The following is a 13,895-nucleotide window of genomic DNA, read 5'->3' on the forward strand; positions in this document are numbered from 1 at the left end:
CAGATGCAGAGTTGAGAACTTGTATCTCTCTACTATATCAGCTTTGACTATAAGGTTCTGACATGTAGGACTTCACATTACTTCTATTTGTATTACACACCATATCTTTCACAGAGCATTGCTTAATGACCACTTAATAAACCTGTTTAAAAAAAATTTTTTTTACATTTATTTATTTTTGAGAGACAGAGAGAGACAGAGCATGAGCAGGGGAGGGGCAGAGAGAGAGGGAGACACAAAATTGGAAGCAGGCTCCAAGCTGTCAGCACAGAGCCTGATGTGGGGCTCGAACTCACAAACCGCGAGTTCATGACCTGAAGTCGGACACTTAACCGACTGAGCCACCCAATAAACCTGTTTTAAATGAGTAAATTAATCAAAATCATAATCTCTATTCCTAAACTCCCTCAAAGGTATTTATTAGCCACATAATCTCTAATATGTGAAATTGTAGACACAACAGAGGAAATATGGTTAAACATGCTCCCCATGTTTCAAGGAGACCATATGCACCAAGTGAAGAGGAAATGAGGAAAGGGAAAATTGGGAGCCCCAAACAGCCTTTTTGTAGATTCTCTCACTTCTCTCTTTTTGCAAAATACTCTGCACTGCAGAAGGGAACATGCATGAGAAGGTCAGCACCTCCTGTTTAAGGAGTGGAGATGGTCTCCGAGCAGAACAGGCAGTAATCACTCTGCTCCAGAAACAGGTGTCACGTGCTCCCCCAGCAATGGTTCCAAGGACTCTGTCTTTTGCACCCAGAGTTCTACCTTCTGAGGTAGCTAACTCTTGGAAGACATGAAAATAAGGACGCATATCTTAAACATATGTTCACATTTAAGCATATATGCCTTTATTCTAACCACAACATGACGTGTTTAGCATTATGTGTGTGCGTGCAATGACTTCAGACAATTAGAGGGGATGTTCTTATAGTTTAGTGTTGGTTTTTGTTGTTTCGGTGGTGGTTTTGGCCTGAAATCCACCTCTAAAGTGGCTGAAATAGCTTCCCAAACCTATTTAAAACTATTTTTTGCCAGATCAGATTAAAAAAATTGGTTCTGAAATGTTAACAATATATTCACAAAATTCAGTATGAATTATATGCTTTCCAACATAAGCTAGACCTAAATTATTTAACCAAAAATAACTTTTTTTGCTTTTTAAAGTTTTCTTTTTAAAATATCCACTTGAAAATAACTGTGGATATTATCTCTTTACTGCAGAAATGCCCTTACACTTTCCTACTTTATTTTTAGTTTTCTATGTTAACATCATTTCCTAAATGATGAATTACTTCCTAAAGGAACAGATTAAGCAAGGACATCCATTTCATCCGAATCAGAATTCTGTATTTAAGACTAAGAATCAGAATTTTTAGTTCTGGCAGGAAGCCTAGTTGTATGCCATAAGATGTGTGGGTACACTGAAAGTAAATGGAAAAAGATAAAACAGAAAAGCATTAACCAAAAAGAATGTTGATGTGGCTTAAATACGAGACCCCACAGACTTTAAGACAAAATTATAGCAAAAGGAGTAATATATAATGATAAAAGGAACAATTCACTAGAAACATAATTCTGAATCAGAGTATATATAACTATAGCTCAAAATATTTAGAATAAAATTTGACAAAGTTGCAAGAATTAAATGACAGATCCATAATCATCATTGCAGTGTTTTAACAAACTTCATCTAGTAACTGACAGATAAAGAATAATTCAGTATTTCGATGGTTGGAAAAAAAATAGCATGTTCAAAATAATAAATGTGTAAAATCTTCCACACAATTAGAGAATAAGCCTTAAAAAAATCAGGCATGGAACAATGATAAAGATTAACCCTGTCTCACAAAATTTGTAGAAATAAATACCAAATAATTGATTTTCATAAACCATGTTCTCTAATCACAGTTCAAAAACAAACTGGAAATCAATTAATAACACACTGTGCCACTTAAAAATTTTAAAATGCATCTTATTCATTTATTTATTCAATAAAGATTTACTGGATGTCTAACAAGATCTAGGCACAATTCCATATAAGGAAGATAAAAATGATAAAATGGACAAGGAGTTTGCCTTCATGAAGAAGACACTATAAATATTTCAAAACATCTTAACAAGCAAATGTTAAAAAACCCAGAAATCTGAACATGTTAGCAATGAATCATAATGAAGCATTTATATATCACAGCTTATGTGATACAGCTAAATAGAGTTTAGAAAGACACTTTTAGGCCTGTAATTTAAGGGTATGTAAGGAAAAAAATGTGATATTAAAAAGCTTAGAACCCAACTTGAGAAGTTTATGAAAGAGAACAGATGAAAAAAATAGTACAAACTGAAACTGATAAAAACAACCAAAACAATTAAGAGCCTGCCAGGTCCTAAATCTACATATATGAAAAGTAAAACAGTAAAATAAGTCTATCCTAAATTAAGCAAACTAGAACAAGAGAAAGGCCAACAGGAGATGTTTTAAAAGCTAGAAGTTAAAGTACGAAGCTGTTACAATTCACAAATGACATGAGCGTCTAACATCAGATAAAATGTTACAAAAAATAAGAGAGTTGAGCAAGGAAGATCAATATAGAATTTATTATTATTCCTGTAATTTAGCAATAAACAATTTGAAAATATAATTTAAAGTACACTATTTATAATATGGGCTAAAAGTATAAAGTACAAGGGAATAAATCTAAAACTACATGTGTAAAAACTCATGGGAAAAAAACAGAAGCTTCACCAAAGGACCCAAAAGGAACACTAAGTAAGTGTGTCAAACTATCTACCTACATATTCTTATATACATATGTTTACATATAAATCATATACCACATATAAATTGTATGCCAGATACATCAGTTATATACCTATATGTTATTTTATATGTTTTATATATTATACATTCATATAGCCATACATAAACAATATATGTATATATTTAACAGACGAGATAATTTAATATTACATAAAGATGGCAATTCTTAAACTAATCTATAAATTCACGGAAATTCTCATAAAAATTCCAGGACAGTTTTTTGTAGAACTTGTTATGCTGGTTCTAATTACATTTATGTGGAAAAACAAGTAGCAAAAAACAATCAATGCAATTTTGAAGAAGAGACAGAAGAGAAAATTTTTGCTATTATCAAAATTTATTATAAAGCTGTGGTAACTGGAGTGTGGGACTGGCATGAGACAGCATACCAGTGGAACAATATAAAGATCTAAGAAGAATTAAGGACATGATCTCGGCTCAGGTCATGATCTCAGCTCAGGTCATGATCTCAGTTCATGGGATCGAGCCCTGCATGGGGCTCTGTGCTGACAGTGCAGATCTGCCCCTCCTCTGCTCACTCACACATACACACTCTCTCTCAAAATAAATAAATACTTTTTTAAAAATCCAAGAAGAACTAAAGATATAAACCAATAAAAAAGCAAAACTGGAAAACTTTTAGAAGACAATAAAGGAGAATATCTTTATGAACGCAGACTAGAAAAAAATTCTTATACATCCTACAGATACACACACACAGACCACAGACAAACCATGACAGAAAAATCCTGATAATGTTTTGACATTAAAATAAAAATCATCTAAGTATTTGGTAAAAAATTGCAATAAAAAAGTAAATAGTCATGTCACAAACTAGAATATTTGTAACACATATAACTGATAAAGATTAGTATACAGAATCACAGAGAATATGTTTATAGATCATTAAAAGAAGAAAAAAAGCCCAACAGATAACTGAGCAAAAGACACAAACAGGTATTTTACAGAAGGGTAAACGTGAATGAAAATAATCGTATGAGAAGATACTCAAAAGTCAAAGAAATGCAAAGTAAAACAAGCCACAATTTCACATCCACCAGACAGAGAAAATTATCAAGTCAGACAACTCCAGGTATTGGTAAGAACCTGTGGAAACAGAACTTTCACCTTTCTGGTGGGAGTGTTAATTGCTGCAATGACTTTCAAGGGTATTTAACAACATCTGGTAAGGCTGAAGACACGCACACCCTACAATCCAACTGCAACACCCCTGTGCTCTAGAGAAACTCACACTGCACAAGGAGACACTGAAAGCCGGTTCACTCCAGCACTTCTGTAACAGTAAAAACACTAAAGCCAAGTTCACTGTACCTCAGTAATGGACTGCATAAACGAGCTACAGCATATTCATTAAACACCGAAAAGGAATTAAAATGAACTGTGTACATGAACCTGGATGAAGCTCCAGAGGAAGTAGAGTGCAGAGGAACCTACAGGAAACAGAGTTTCTCTATAAAAGTCAGGCATTCGGCCCAAACAACACTGCTCATGGATATTCAGAAATGAAGCAAAGTATAAATATGAGTATGGAATCATGCACACAGCATTTAGGAAAATGGTTACTTCTCAGGGAGGATGGAGACTGTGTAGGTGGGTAAGAAACAAAGAGGACAGTAAGATCCAAGGCAAATAAAACAAACCATTAACATGTACAGTTTGGTGGTGGTGAGTATGGATGTCCTTTATTATCATTTTTAAATATTCTCTACATATCGCTTATATCTTTAATTGTGTACATATTTGAAATATTTTCTATTCTTAAAAAGAAAAAAATAAGATGCAAAATAGCACATCCTGAAATGAATTGCTCTTACGATTTTAAATACTTACTTCTTTGAGCTGATTTTCATATTTTCAACAACGCCTTTAATTTTCTCTACTAAATTAGTAAATGTTATCTTTTCCAAGAAGTAAAAATCTTCTGTATAGAAATTTTCATCTAAAGGTCCTAAGAACTTAAAATAAAAGTAGTTTTATTATTGTATACCTTCTAGAAGATACCAGTTTGGGACAAATATTTTCTCATCAAATAGATATTTAAACAACAACCGATTACCGATTAAACAGACGGTGGCGATCAATCCCACCACTTACTAAATCTACCGGGAGACAAAGAGAAAAAGGTTTTCTCACTTTCATATTACAAGTAACATTTGCATAAACACCAATATCTAACTGACAAAATAGAAAAGCAGTAAATTATTTCCATTAGGAAGTTTTACTTTGAAACATAATGCTTTCAAAAACCTAAGGCTTTTCATTCTAAGGTAAATTATGAAACGGTCTGTATTTCATAAGTCTTTTATTTTCAATTTGCTTTTCTATTCATCTATCAATTGTGGCCTACATGACGTAGACACAACCAAAGACAAACCACATAATCACTTAAACATACCAACCCATCTTCATCTAACTGATGCTGTATAAATGGTTTGGACCACAGTAAGGTCATGTATGCAGGTCGGCTGTGAACCAGTTAACTCTAGAGGAGGAGTTGTCAAATTGTCACACGCCTAATTTCGAAATTAATCCATGCAATCATCATCATATTATGAATGCAAGCACCGATGTAGAAGGTGAGCCTGACATAGTCTTATGCCCTAAACACTTACACTTAATGACAACCACAAAGTATAGCATCCAGAATCCTTTTTTTCTTGGTAAACAGACCAGAATTAAATGGTTGTAGCAGATTTTCTCACTCCCTCGACTGCTTCATCTGCTTCTGCAATTAATATTTTTCTAAAAATGAATGAGGTATAGTTCTTGAATTTTTTATTATTTGCTCATATCACAGGTGATATTAGCTGGGGTGTTAGCATTCCAACTAAACAAATATCATGTTTCACCCTTAAACATATAACATGGGCTCTTCAAAATGAAAAAATGGATACCATAAAACTAAAAGTACACATAGAAACATTTCATTGCCTTAAGATTTGGTATCACTTTTGAGATACTTTGAAAGCACTTTCAATGTTATATTTTATGGACTATGAATAGGAGGCCTGGAAAATAGCTGAATTTTATCTGTACCACCTCTATTGATTTGAGCAGTTTTGTTAATAACTCAGAAAAAGGAAATATAATCTCAAATTATTTTCTTAAGGGGTTAATTAGATTGGCTCTCTTCATTGATTAAATTCACCAGAGAACTGGCTCTATTTCACCTATGTGAGTGCAGTGTGAAACAGCTAGGAGAAACTTGATTCTTGTGGGATAAAGAAACATAAACAGTATAAAATCACATAATGTCTAAGTTGGGAAAAGGGACACTGAACTTGAAACTCATGTACAAACATAATAAAATGTATCTGGTGCTTCCATCTTCTTTACAACATTTTGGAAATGTGATTTTTCAGTTATACGGAATAACTGCTGTAACAGAAATGCATTACCTCTGACAGCTCATTAAAATTTTAGAAAACTCTGTTAGAATGTTCATCCACACACTGAGCTTTATAAAAATCTCTCTCCACTCATGGACATCTCAGTATGATTCTATATTGACTCTCTCATCAAGTGTAACACAAATCAGGTCTACAAATGTACCCACTATTTCTCATGACAGCCTTCAAATATTTAAAGAGAAAACAGGAATTAATATTTACTGAAAATCTGCTCTGTCTGGGGTTGTTTTATATGCTTTACCTATAAAAGTGTATTTAATCTCTGACAACTCTGTAAAATAGACCATCACCGTTCCCACTGTCCAAATGATATTTCTAAACCAAGTCTCATAGAAGTCATATAATTAATTAATTAATGGTGAAATGGAATTCAAACAGAAATTTGTTTGGCTAAAAAAAAAAAAAAATAACAAAAAAGGCCCTGCTTCTCTACCGCCTGCTATGCCGTCTTTCGCCCATTTGTAAACATGTAGGTTAATGACAATAAATCTGTTATAATTATAGTGGCAGTATTAGAGTTTTATTTAATACTAAAAATAAATGCATTTTTAATTCTTCAGCATCTTAGTAAGAAAGTATGAGATAATCACCACCCCCCAGTTTTGATCATTCATAAGCAACCTGAGTATGTTCCAATTCTAACAAACGTTTGGACAGGTTCACGATGAAGGCTGATTCTAAAAGGTCAGATTTCAAGCATTAAACGATCTGGCTGAGAGTTGTACCTATCTGCTGCAATTGCTGTGACTACTGTGCTTTAAAGCTTCACTCTGAGAGTAACAAGCTAAGTATTACACAGCTAAGTATTACACAGCTCTAAGCCACAGTACTTGCTTTCAGATACATTATACTTTTCTATTCAAATTACAGTTCCATAAATTAAAAAAATAAAATTATAATTTTCTACTAATCAATGCAAAAGCCAACATAATTTAACTTAATATCTACCTCCAGCCCCAACCTCTTCCCTGAATTCAACTCATATGCTCAAGTGTCAGCCCAAGAGCAGGCACAGGACCAGAACTGGCCACTGAACTCTTCCTACATCCGGAACTGAATTTCCATCTTCCCTCCCCTTCCACTCGTCCTGAGCAGCCTCACTTTGCCAGTCACACGGTTCTCTCCATCCCACCCCAAGTCTGTCAGTAATTCAGGTCCACTCTTCCTCCACAATACATCCCTCACTTCCTCCTCCAGGGCCATTCCAGTCCAAGTCACCATCAGCTCTCACGTGGACTACTGAACTAGCTCCTGACTGCTCTCCTGATGCCCTATGTTTTATTCTCTATTGAACAGCCACTAGAGATGCGCAAAGAAGACATAAGTCAGACCATGTCAGTCCTCTGCCCACAACTAAACTTCACAACTCACTCACAGTAAAGCAGGAGTCCTTACACTGTCCTGAAACCCTACGGGATCTGGTCGGCAGCTACTTTTCTGAAGCTTCTCTTCTGACTACTCTCTGTACTGGCTATTTCTAGGACACAGTAATCATCTCACCTCAGGACCTTTGTACTCACTGTTCCCTCAATCTAGAACATTCTTCTTGCACATATTCCACTCGGCTTGCTCTACCCCCCCCACCTCCCTCCCTGCCTCCTCTGGCTCTCTCCAAATGGCACCTTATCAATAAGGATGCTACTTGTTAGGTGTCACTGCCCACCAAAATATAAACTTCATGAAAACAAGTTTGTTCACTACTATACTCTCAGAACCTAGAAGATTGATCACAGCAGGTGCAAAATTAGAATCTGAATATTTTTGTCAATTTCAAGGAAGATGAAGAGAAACAATTATTTTAGGAGAAATAAGGTAAATATAACTATAACATTTGCTATCGATAACATGGGTAATAGGTGAATTACATTAAGTAACAGCAAAGAAAACATAGGGTAGCCTTTCCACAACATATAATCAAAAGGCAAGGTACTGAATACAGCTGGTGTAATTTTTTTCCCTCTTCACCCTTACAGTGCTAGACAGAGCCAAAGGGACAGAGCCATATACTGCAAAACTGTTCTAAAAAGCCACATTTCCTCCCCAAACAACTGTTAAAAATAAAAAGCAATGACATTACTGGGCTTCCACAAACCTTGCTTATCAAATTCACAAATGCTGTGTATTAATGCAATAAATGGCAACCATTGTCACCAATTTATAAAAGAGCACCATACAAAGATGAACACTTAAATACAATTAGCCTGAAAACTGCTACATTGAAGCAGATATATTTGATCTGCAGAGGCTTGTGGATGTGAGACCCTCACTACTCTCCAGTTCCTAGTCTTTATAGAGTCAGATAAGAAAAAAATGAGCATAATTTTCAGGGAAAATGATAGGGGAATAAAACATTAGATAAAGAGAGCTTCACCTAGAAATGTAGAAAACAAAAACGTTAAGAGCGCACTAGACCTTGGAAGACAATTTGGGTTATATAATTTGGTAGTTCAAACAGAGGATGCCAAACATATTGCATTAGTTGATTTCTTTTTTTTTTTTTTTTTTTAACGTTTATTTATTTTTGAGACAGAGAGAGACAGAGCATGAACAGGGGAGGGGCAGAGAGGGAGGGAGACACAGAATCTGAAACGGGCTCCAGGCTCTGAGCTGTCAGCACAGAGCCCGACGTGGGGCTCGAACCCACAGACCGTGAGATCATGACCTGAGCCGAAGTCGGACGCCTAACCGACTGAGCCACCCAGGCGCCCCGTAGTTGATTTCTTAATAAATCTATGCACCAGATTCAATTTTTTTTTTATTAAAAAAAAAATTTTTTTTTAACGTTTATTTATTTTTGAGACAGAGAGAGACAGAGCATGAACGGGGAGGGGCAGAGAGAGAGGGAGACACAGAATCGGAAGCAGGCTCCAGGCTCTGAGCCATCAGCCCAGAGCCCCACGTGGGGATCGAACTCACGGACCGTGAGATCGTGACCTGAGCTGAAGTCGGAGGCTTAACCGACTGAGCCACCCAGGCGCCCTCCAGATTCAATTTTTTAAAACTTAAATCATTACTGAGAAAACAAGATTCTCATACTCAAAAAATATTAAGTAGATATTATTAATTTTGTAGGTCTATAAAGACCTCTCTAATAAGAAAATGTTTCCGATATACCAAGAGAAAAAAAATGTGATATAAAATTTTATACATGCATGTATATAACAGGATTAAATTATGTATTTTTACAAATCAGACATGCCTATGTAGCGTAGAGAAAAGGGTTAGAAGGTAAAACAATAAACTATGAATAACCAATTTCATTAGGAGGGTTGAAGTAAGTGATTTTTCTTATAGATTTTAATGATTACATTAATAACTATGACTTTATATTTCAAAAATAACAATTCGGTACTTATGGAAGTTAACACAGTCAATTGTAGAGAAAAGCGACAAGAAGAAAAAGGCATCACAACGTACTTTCCACATCTATAGCAACAGTGGCTCTTAGTCACAATGTTGTAGTAGTTGTTCTAATCCTTACATTAGAACACAGTAACAGCTATTCCCATACGAACGCTCTTTCGCGCCACATTCGATGCGTCCATCTCTGGGGGAAGGGGTGGGACCACAGGCAGTTTATGCTGACCCCTGTCCGCTGTGTCTAGCACAGGAGCCGCATCTCCTGCGTGTTGTGACAGGCCCCCAGGTCACGGGTCAGTGAGAAAAAGCGAACAATTGCGTTTTCTACTTACTTTCCCATTGCTGACAATACCTATTTCTCCAGGACGAATTTTAAGTACATCTTGACAGAACAGCTGATGAGTTCGGAAAATATTCACTCCAATGGTATTATATTTTTTCTGAAAAGCGTTCTTATCCATCCCCTAAACCATAAATTAAGAAGGATGAAATTAACAAGAGAAATATAGCAAATCATTTTTTATTTAAAAAAAAATTTTTTTTTAACACTTATTTTTGAGAGAGACACAGAGTGTGAGCAGGGGAGGGGCAGTGAGAGAGGGAGACACAGAATCCGAAGCAGGCTCCAGGCTCTGAGCTGTCCACACAGAGCCTGACGTGGGGCTCAAACTCACAGACAGTGAGATCATGACCTGAGCCGATGTCGGACTATTAACTGACTGAGCCAACCAGGTGCCCCAGTAAATCATTTTAACAAAGCCTACTTTAATATATTAATGCAAAATTTGAAATTATTCTAAATTCTGATTTAAAAAGCACTATTTTCATCTGAAACTACATTTTATTTTACTTATTTAAATTTAACTTTATTTTTTATTTTTTAAAATTTACATCCAAATTAGTTTATAGTGAAGCAATGATTTCAGTAGATTCCTTACCTATTTAACCCATCCTACCTCCCACAACCCCTCCAGCAACCCTCAGTTTGTTCTCCATATTTATGAGTCTCTTTTGCTTTGTCCCCCTCCCTGTTTTTATTTTTGTTTCCTTTCCCTTATGTTCATCTGTTTTGTCTCTTAAAGTCCTCATATGAGTGAAGTCATATGATTTTTGTCTTTCTCTGACTAATTTCACTTAGCATAGTACCCTCCAGTTCCATCCATGTAGTTGCAAATGGCAAGATTTCATTCTTTTTGATTGCCGACTAATCCTCCATTGTGTGTGTGTATGTATGTATGTATGTATATATATATATATATATACACACATATGTACATATACACACATATATATATATATACATATATATATATATATGTGTGTATATGTACATATGTGTGTATATATATCTCACATTTTCTTTATCTGTTCATCCATCGATGGACATTTGGGCTCTTTGGCTATTGTGGATAGTGCTGCTATAAACATGGGGGTGCATGTGTCCCTTCGAAACAGCACACCTGTGTCCCCTGGATAGACGCCTAGTAGTGCAATTGCTGGGTCGTAGGGTAGTTCTATTTTTAGTTTTTTGAGAAACCTCCATAATGTTGAAACTACATTTTAAAAAAGGATATTTCTTTGCCAAGCCAATTATAACATTTGTAAATCCTGTTACAAGTAGATATCACATGCCACATTCATTCTTTGAAGATTTCAGGTGGATTACTGACTAGTAATGCTAGGGAATATGCTAGGGAACATCAACTTAAATACAATTTATCATTAAAGAAATTAAACAAATGTTAATTAAATTCTGAACTCAGTACCCCATTTTGGTACCCTCAGTGAAAAAAAACAGTGTTTAAAATAGAAATACCCATCACACCCCATTATACCAACCTCACAAAACCAATTCAGTAATAGTGCATTTTATTTCTGAAATATAAAAGTAATCCTTGGTGAGAGTCAAAAAATATATGGACATTCACAGAAAATAAACCATGAATAGCTTCTTCACATCTTCACACTAAGAAACACTCTCCATATCATACTTATCAAACTTTAATGTGCAATCACCTTGTTGAAATGTAGTTTCTACTTCAGAAGATCCAAGGTGGGGCCTTAAATTCTGAATTTCTAGCAGGTTCCTGGTACGCTCCCGCGATGGTAGAAATGTTCCACTAAACAGTCCAATATGCCAGCCACAGCCATGGATGGTTACTGAGCACTTAAAATGTGGCTAGAATGACTGGAGCACTGAATTTAAATTTTAACTTAATTTTTTTTAAGTTTGTTTGTTTGTTTGCTTATTTATTTATTTAGAGAGGGAATGAGTGTGGGAGGGGCAGAGAAAGAGAGGGAGAGAGACAGAATCCCAAGCAGGCCTCCAGCTGTCAGCACAAAGCCTCACATGGGGCTCGATCTCATGAACCATGAGATCATGACCTGAACCAAAATCAAAAGCTGGATGCTTAAACAACTGGAATTTTAACTTAATTTTAAGTTTAAAAGAGCCACATGCAGCTAGTGGATACAGTATTGGACAGTGCAGCCTGAGATCCCACTTACATCCAAAATCTCCATCTCAATCATCCCCTCTGACCACAAACTCCTCGATTTCCGGCTCATTCAACCTAGTGTCACCATACCAACCATTACCCAATCCCTTCTGTCCTCTGCCCCTACCACCTCGTTATTACCCATCACACCTCCCATAATTTCCTCCTGAGTTATACCTCAAAGGCCTTTACTGCAACACAAACTTGCCATGCTTAGATCCCTGGAATGCTTCCCTGAAGTCATATTCACCTGGCAAAACCTCAACTCTGTTTAAGCACGACTCTGCTTCCCCTGTAACTGGAACCAAAATAGTCTTAATACAGCTGGAAAAAGAGCTGCAACTAATAGCGACCTCACTTTCAGTTTACAGTCGTTAACATCTAGTGGGCCCTCAGAAACCCTCCCACACTAATGTAGTTAATTCACTTTCTCTCTCTCAGAATAAGAGAAGAATATGTGGCATTTGCTCCTCTTCCCTCAAACCTCTAATAATACCTACTCTCACTCTATTACTTAGCGAATGACCTGAATTTCTTCTGAAAATGAAAATAATCGGAAGTCCTTTATCCTGCTACCACCAACTAAATCTACCCTTCTGCAGCCATGCTCATATATTCTGCCTTCTCTCCAGTAAAAATGGATGAATGGTTCCTTTTCTTACGACCAACTGTAAACACCTGTCCAGGGGATCCCAGCACCTCTTATCTACTCCAGAACTCTGCTTCTTCTCTGCTCCCCTCCCTATCCTCCTTTCTCATTGTTTGGATGGACTGTCTCCATTAGCATACAAAAAGTAACATCTTGCAAATTTAGAAAGTCTTGACGCCAAGTCCTTTTCTGGCTACAAAATATTTCTCTGTTCATGGGAAAATAAAGTTTTTTGAAAGAGCTACTTATACTCACTATCTCTAGTTCCTGATTTCCCATTCTCTTTTCCATCAAGTTTACTTTTATACCCACTACTCCACTGAAACTATTTTCATCAAAGTCACCAATGACCACCTTAACAAGTAAATGGTCAATTATGAAGCCTAATTTCAGGAACATCTGCACAGTTGATCATTCTGTCCTTGAAATACTTTCTCCAACTGACTTTCAAGATACCATATTCTCCTGGTTATCTTCTTAACTTATGGCTGTTCCATCTGTCTCCTTTGCTGGATCATCCCTTTCTTGCATACCTCTATATGTTGGAATATTCCAGAGCTCTATTTTTTAGCCCCTCTTCCCTCACCCAACTAATTTCTGAGGTATCTCACCCAGTTTCTTGGTTTTAAATGATATATAATGTTGGTAACTCTCGAAGTGATGTACTCTAAAAATACCCTGATAACCCTGAGTTGATTTCAATACTCATTAACTCAACTGTCAACTCAACATCTCCCCCTGAATGTCCAACAGACATCTCCAACTTAACATGTACAGACTTAACGCTTGATCCTCTATGTGTCCAAATCTTCTCTTCATCTAGACTTTCCCATCTCAAAAAAAAGGCACCACCATTAATTCTAGCTGCTCAAGCTAATATGTAAGGATGTTACCTTCACATATCATATACAATTGATCAGCTAATTCTGATTGTAACGAAAATGTACCAATCACCTCACCATTCCCGCCACTACTACCTAGTCCAAGATACCATTATGTCTTGTCTAGATTACTGCAAAAACATTCCAATTGTTCATCCTATATCCATTCTTGTCTGCCTACTACAAAATTTCACATGGCATCCAGAGTCACCTTTTTAAGGGTTATTCACCTCTTCAAGATTCCTCAGTGGTT

General features: G+C 36.1%; 1 protein-coding gene across 3 annotated transcripts in view; it reads right to left on the minus strand.

Annotated features, from left to right (window-relative positions):
• UGGT2 (UDP-glucose glycoprotein glucosyltransferase 2) overlaps window positions 1-13,895 on the minus strand; it is a 198,263-nt gene that overhangs the window by 53,695 nt on the left and 130,673 nt on the right. For all 3 annotated transcript variants that reach the window (XM_042979427.1, XM_042979424.1, XM_042979435.1), the window contains exons 22-23: window positions 9,947-10,078; window positions 4,675-4,799 (exon numbers count right to left, since the gene is read on the minus strand). In XM_042979427.1, coding sequence (XP_042835361.1) covers window positions 4,675-4,799; window positions 9,947-10,078 — 257 coding nt within the window. The remainder of the gene's footprint in view (window positions 1-4,674; window positions 4,800-9,946; window positions 10,079-13,895) is intronic.

The sequence above is a fragment of the Panthera tigris genome, chromosome A1 (genome assembly GCF_018350195.1).
Source record: "Panthera tigris isolate Pti1 chromosome A1, P.tigris_Pti1_mat1.1, whole genome shotgun sequence".
NCBI lineage: Eukaryota > Metazoa > Chordata > Mammalia > Carnivora > Felidae > Panthera > Panthera tigris.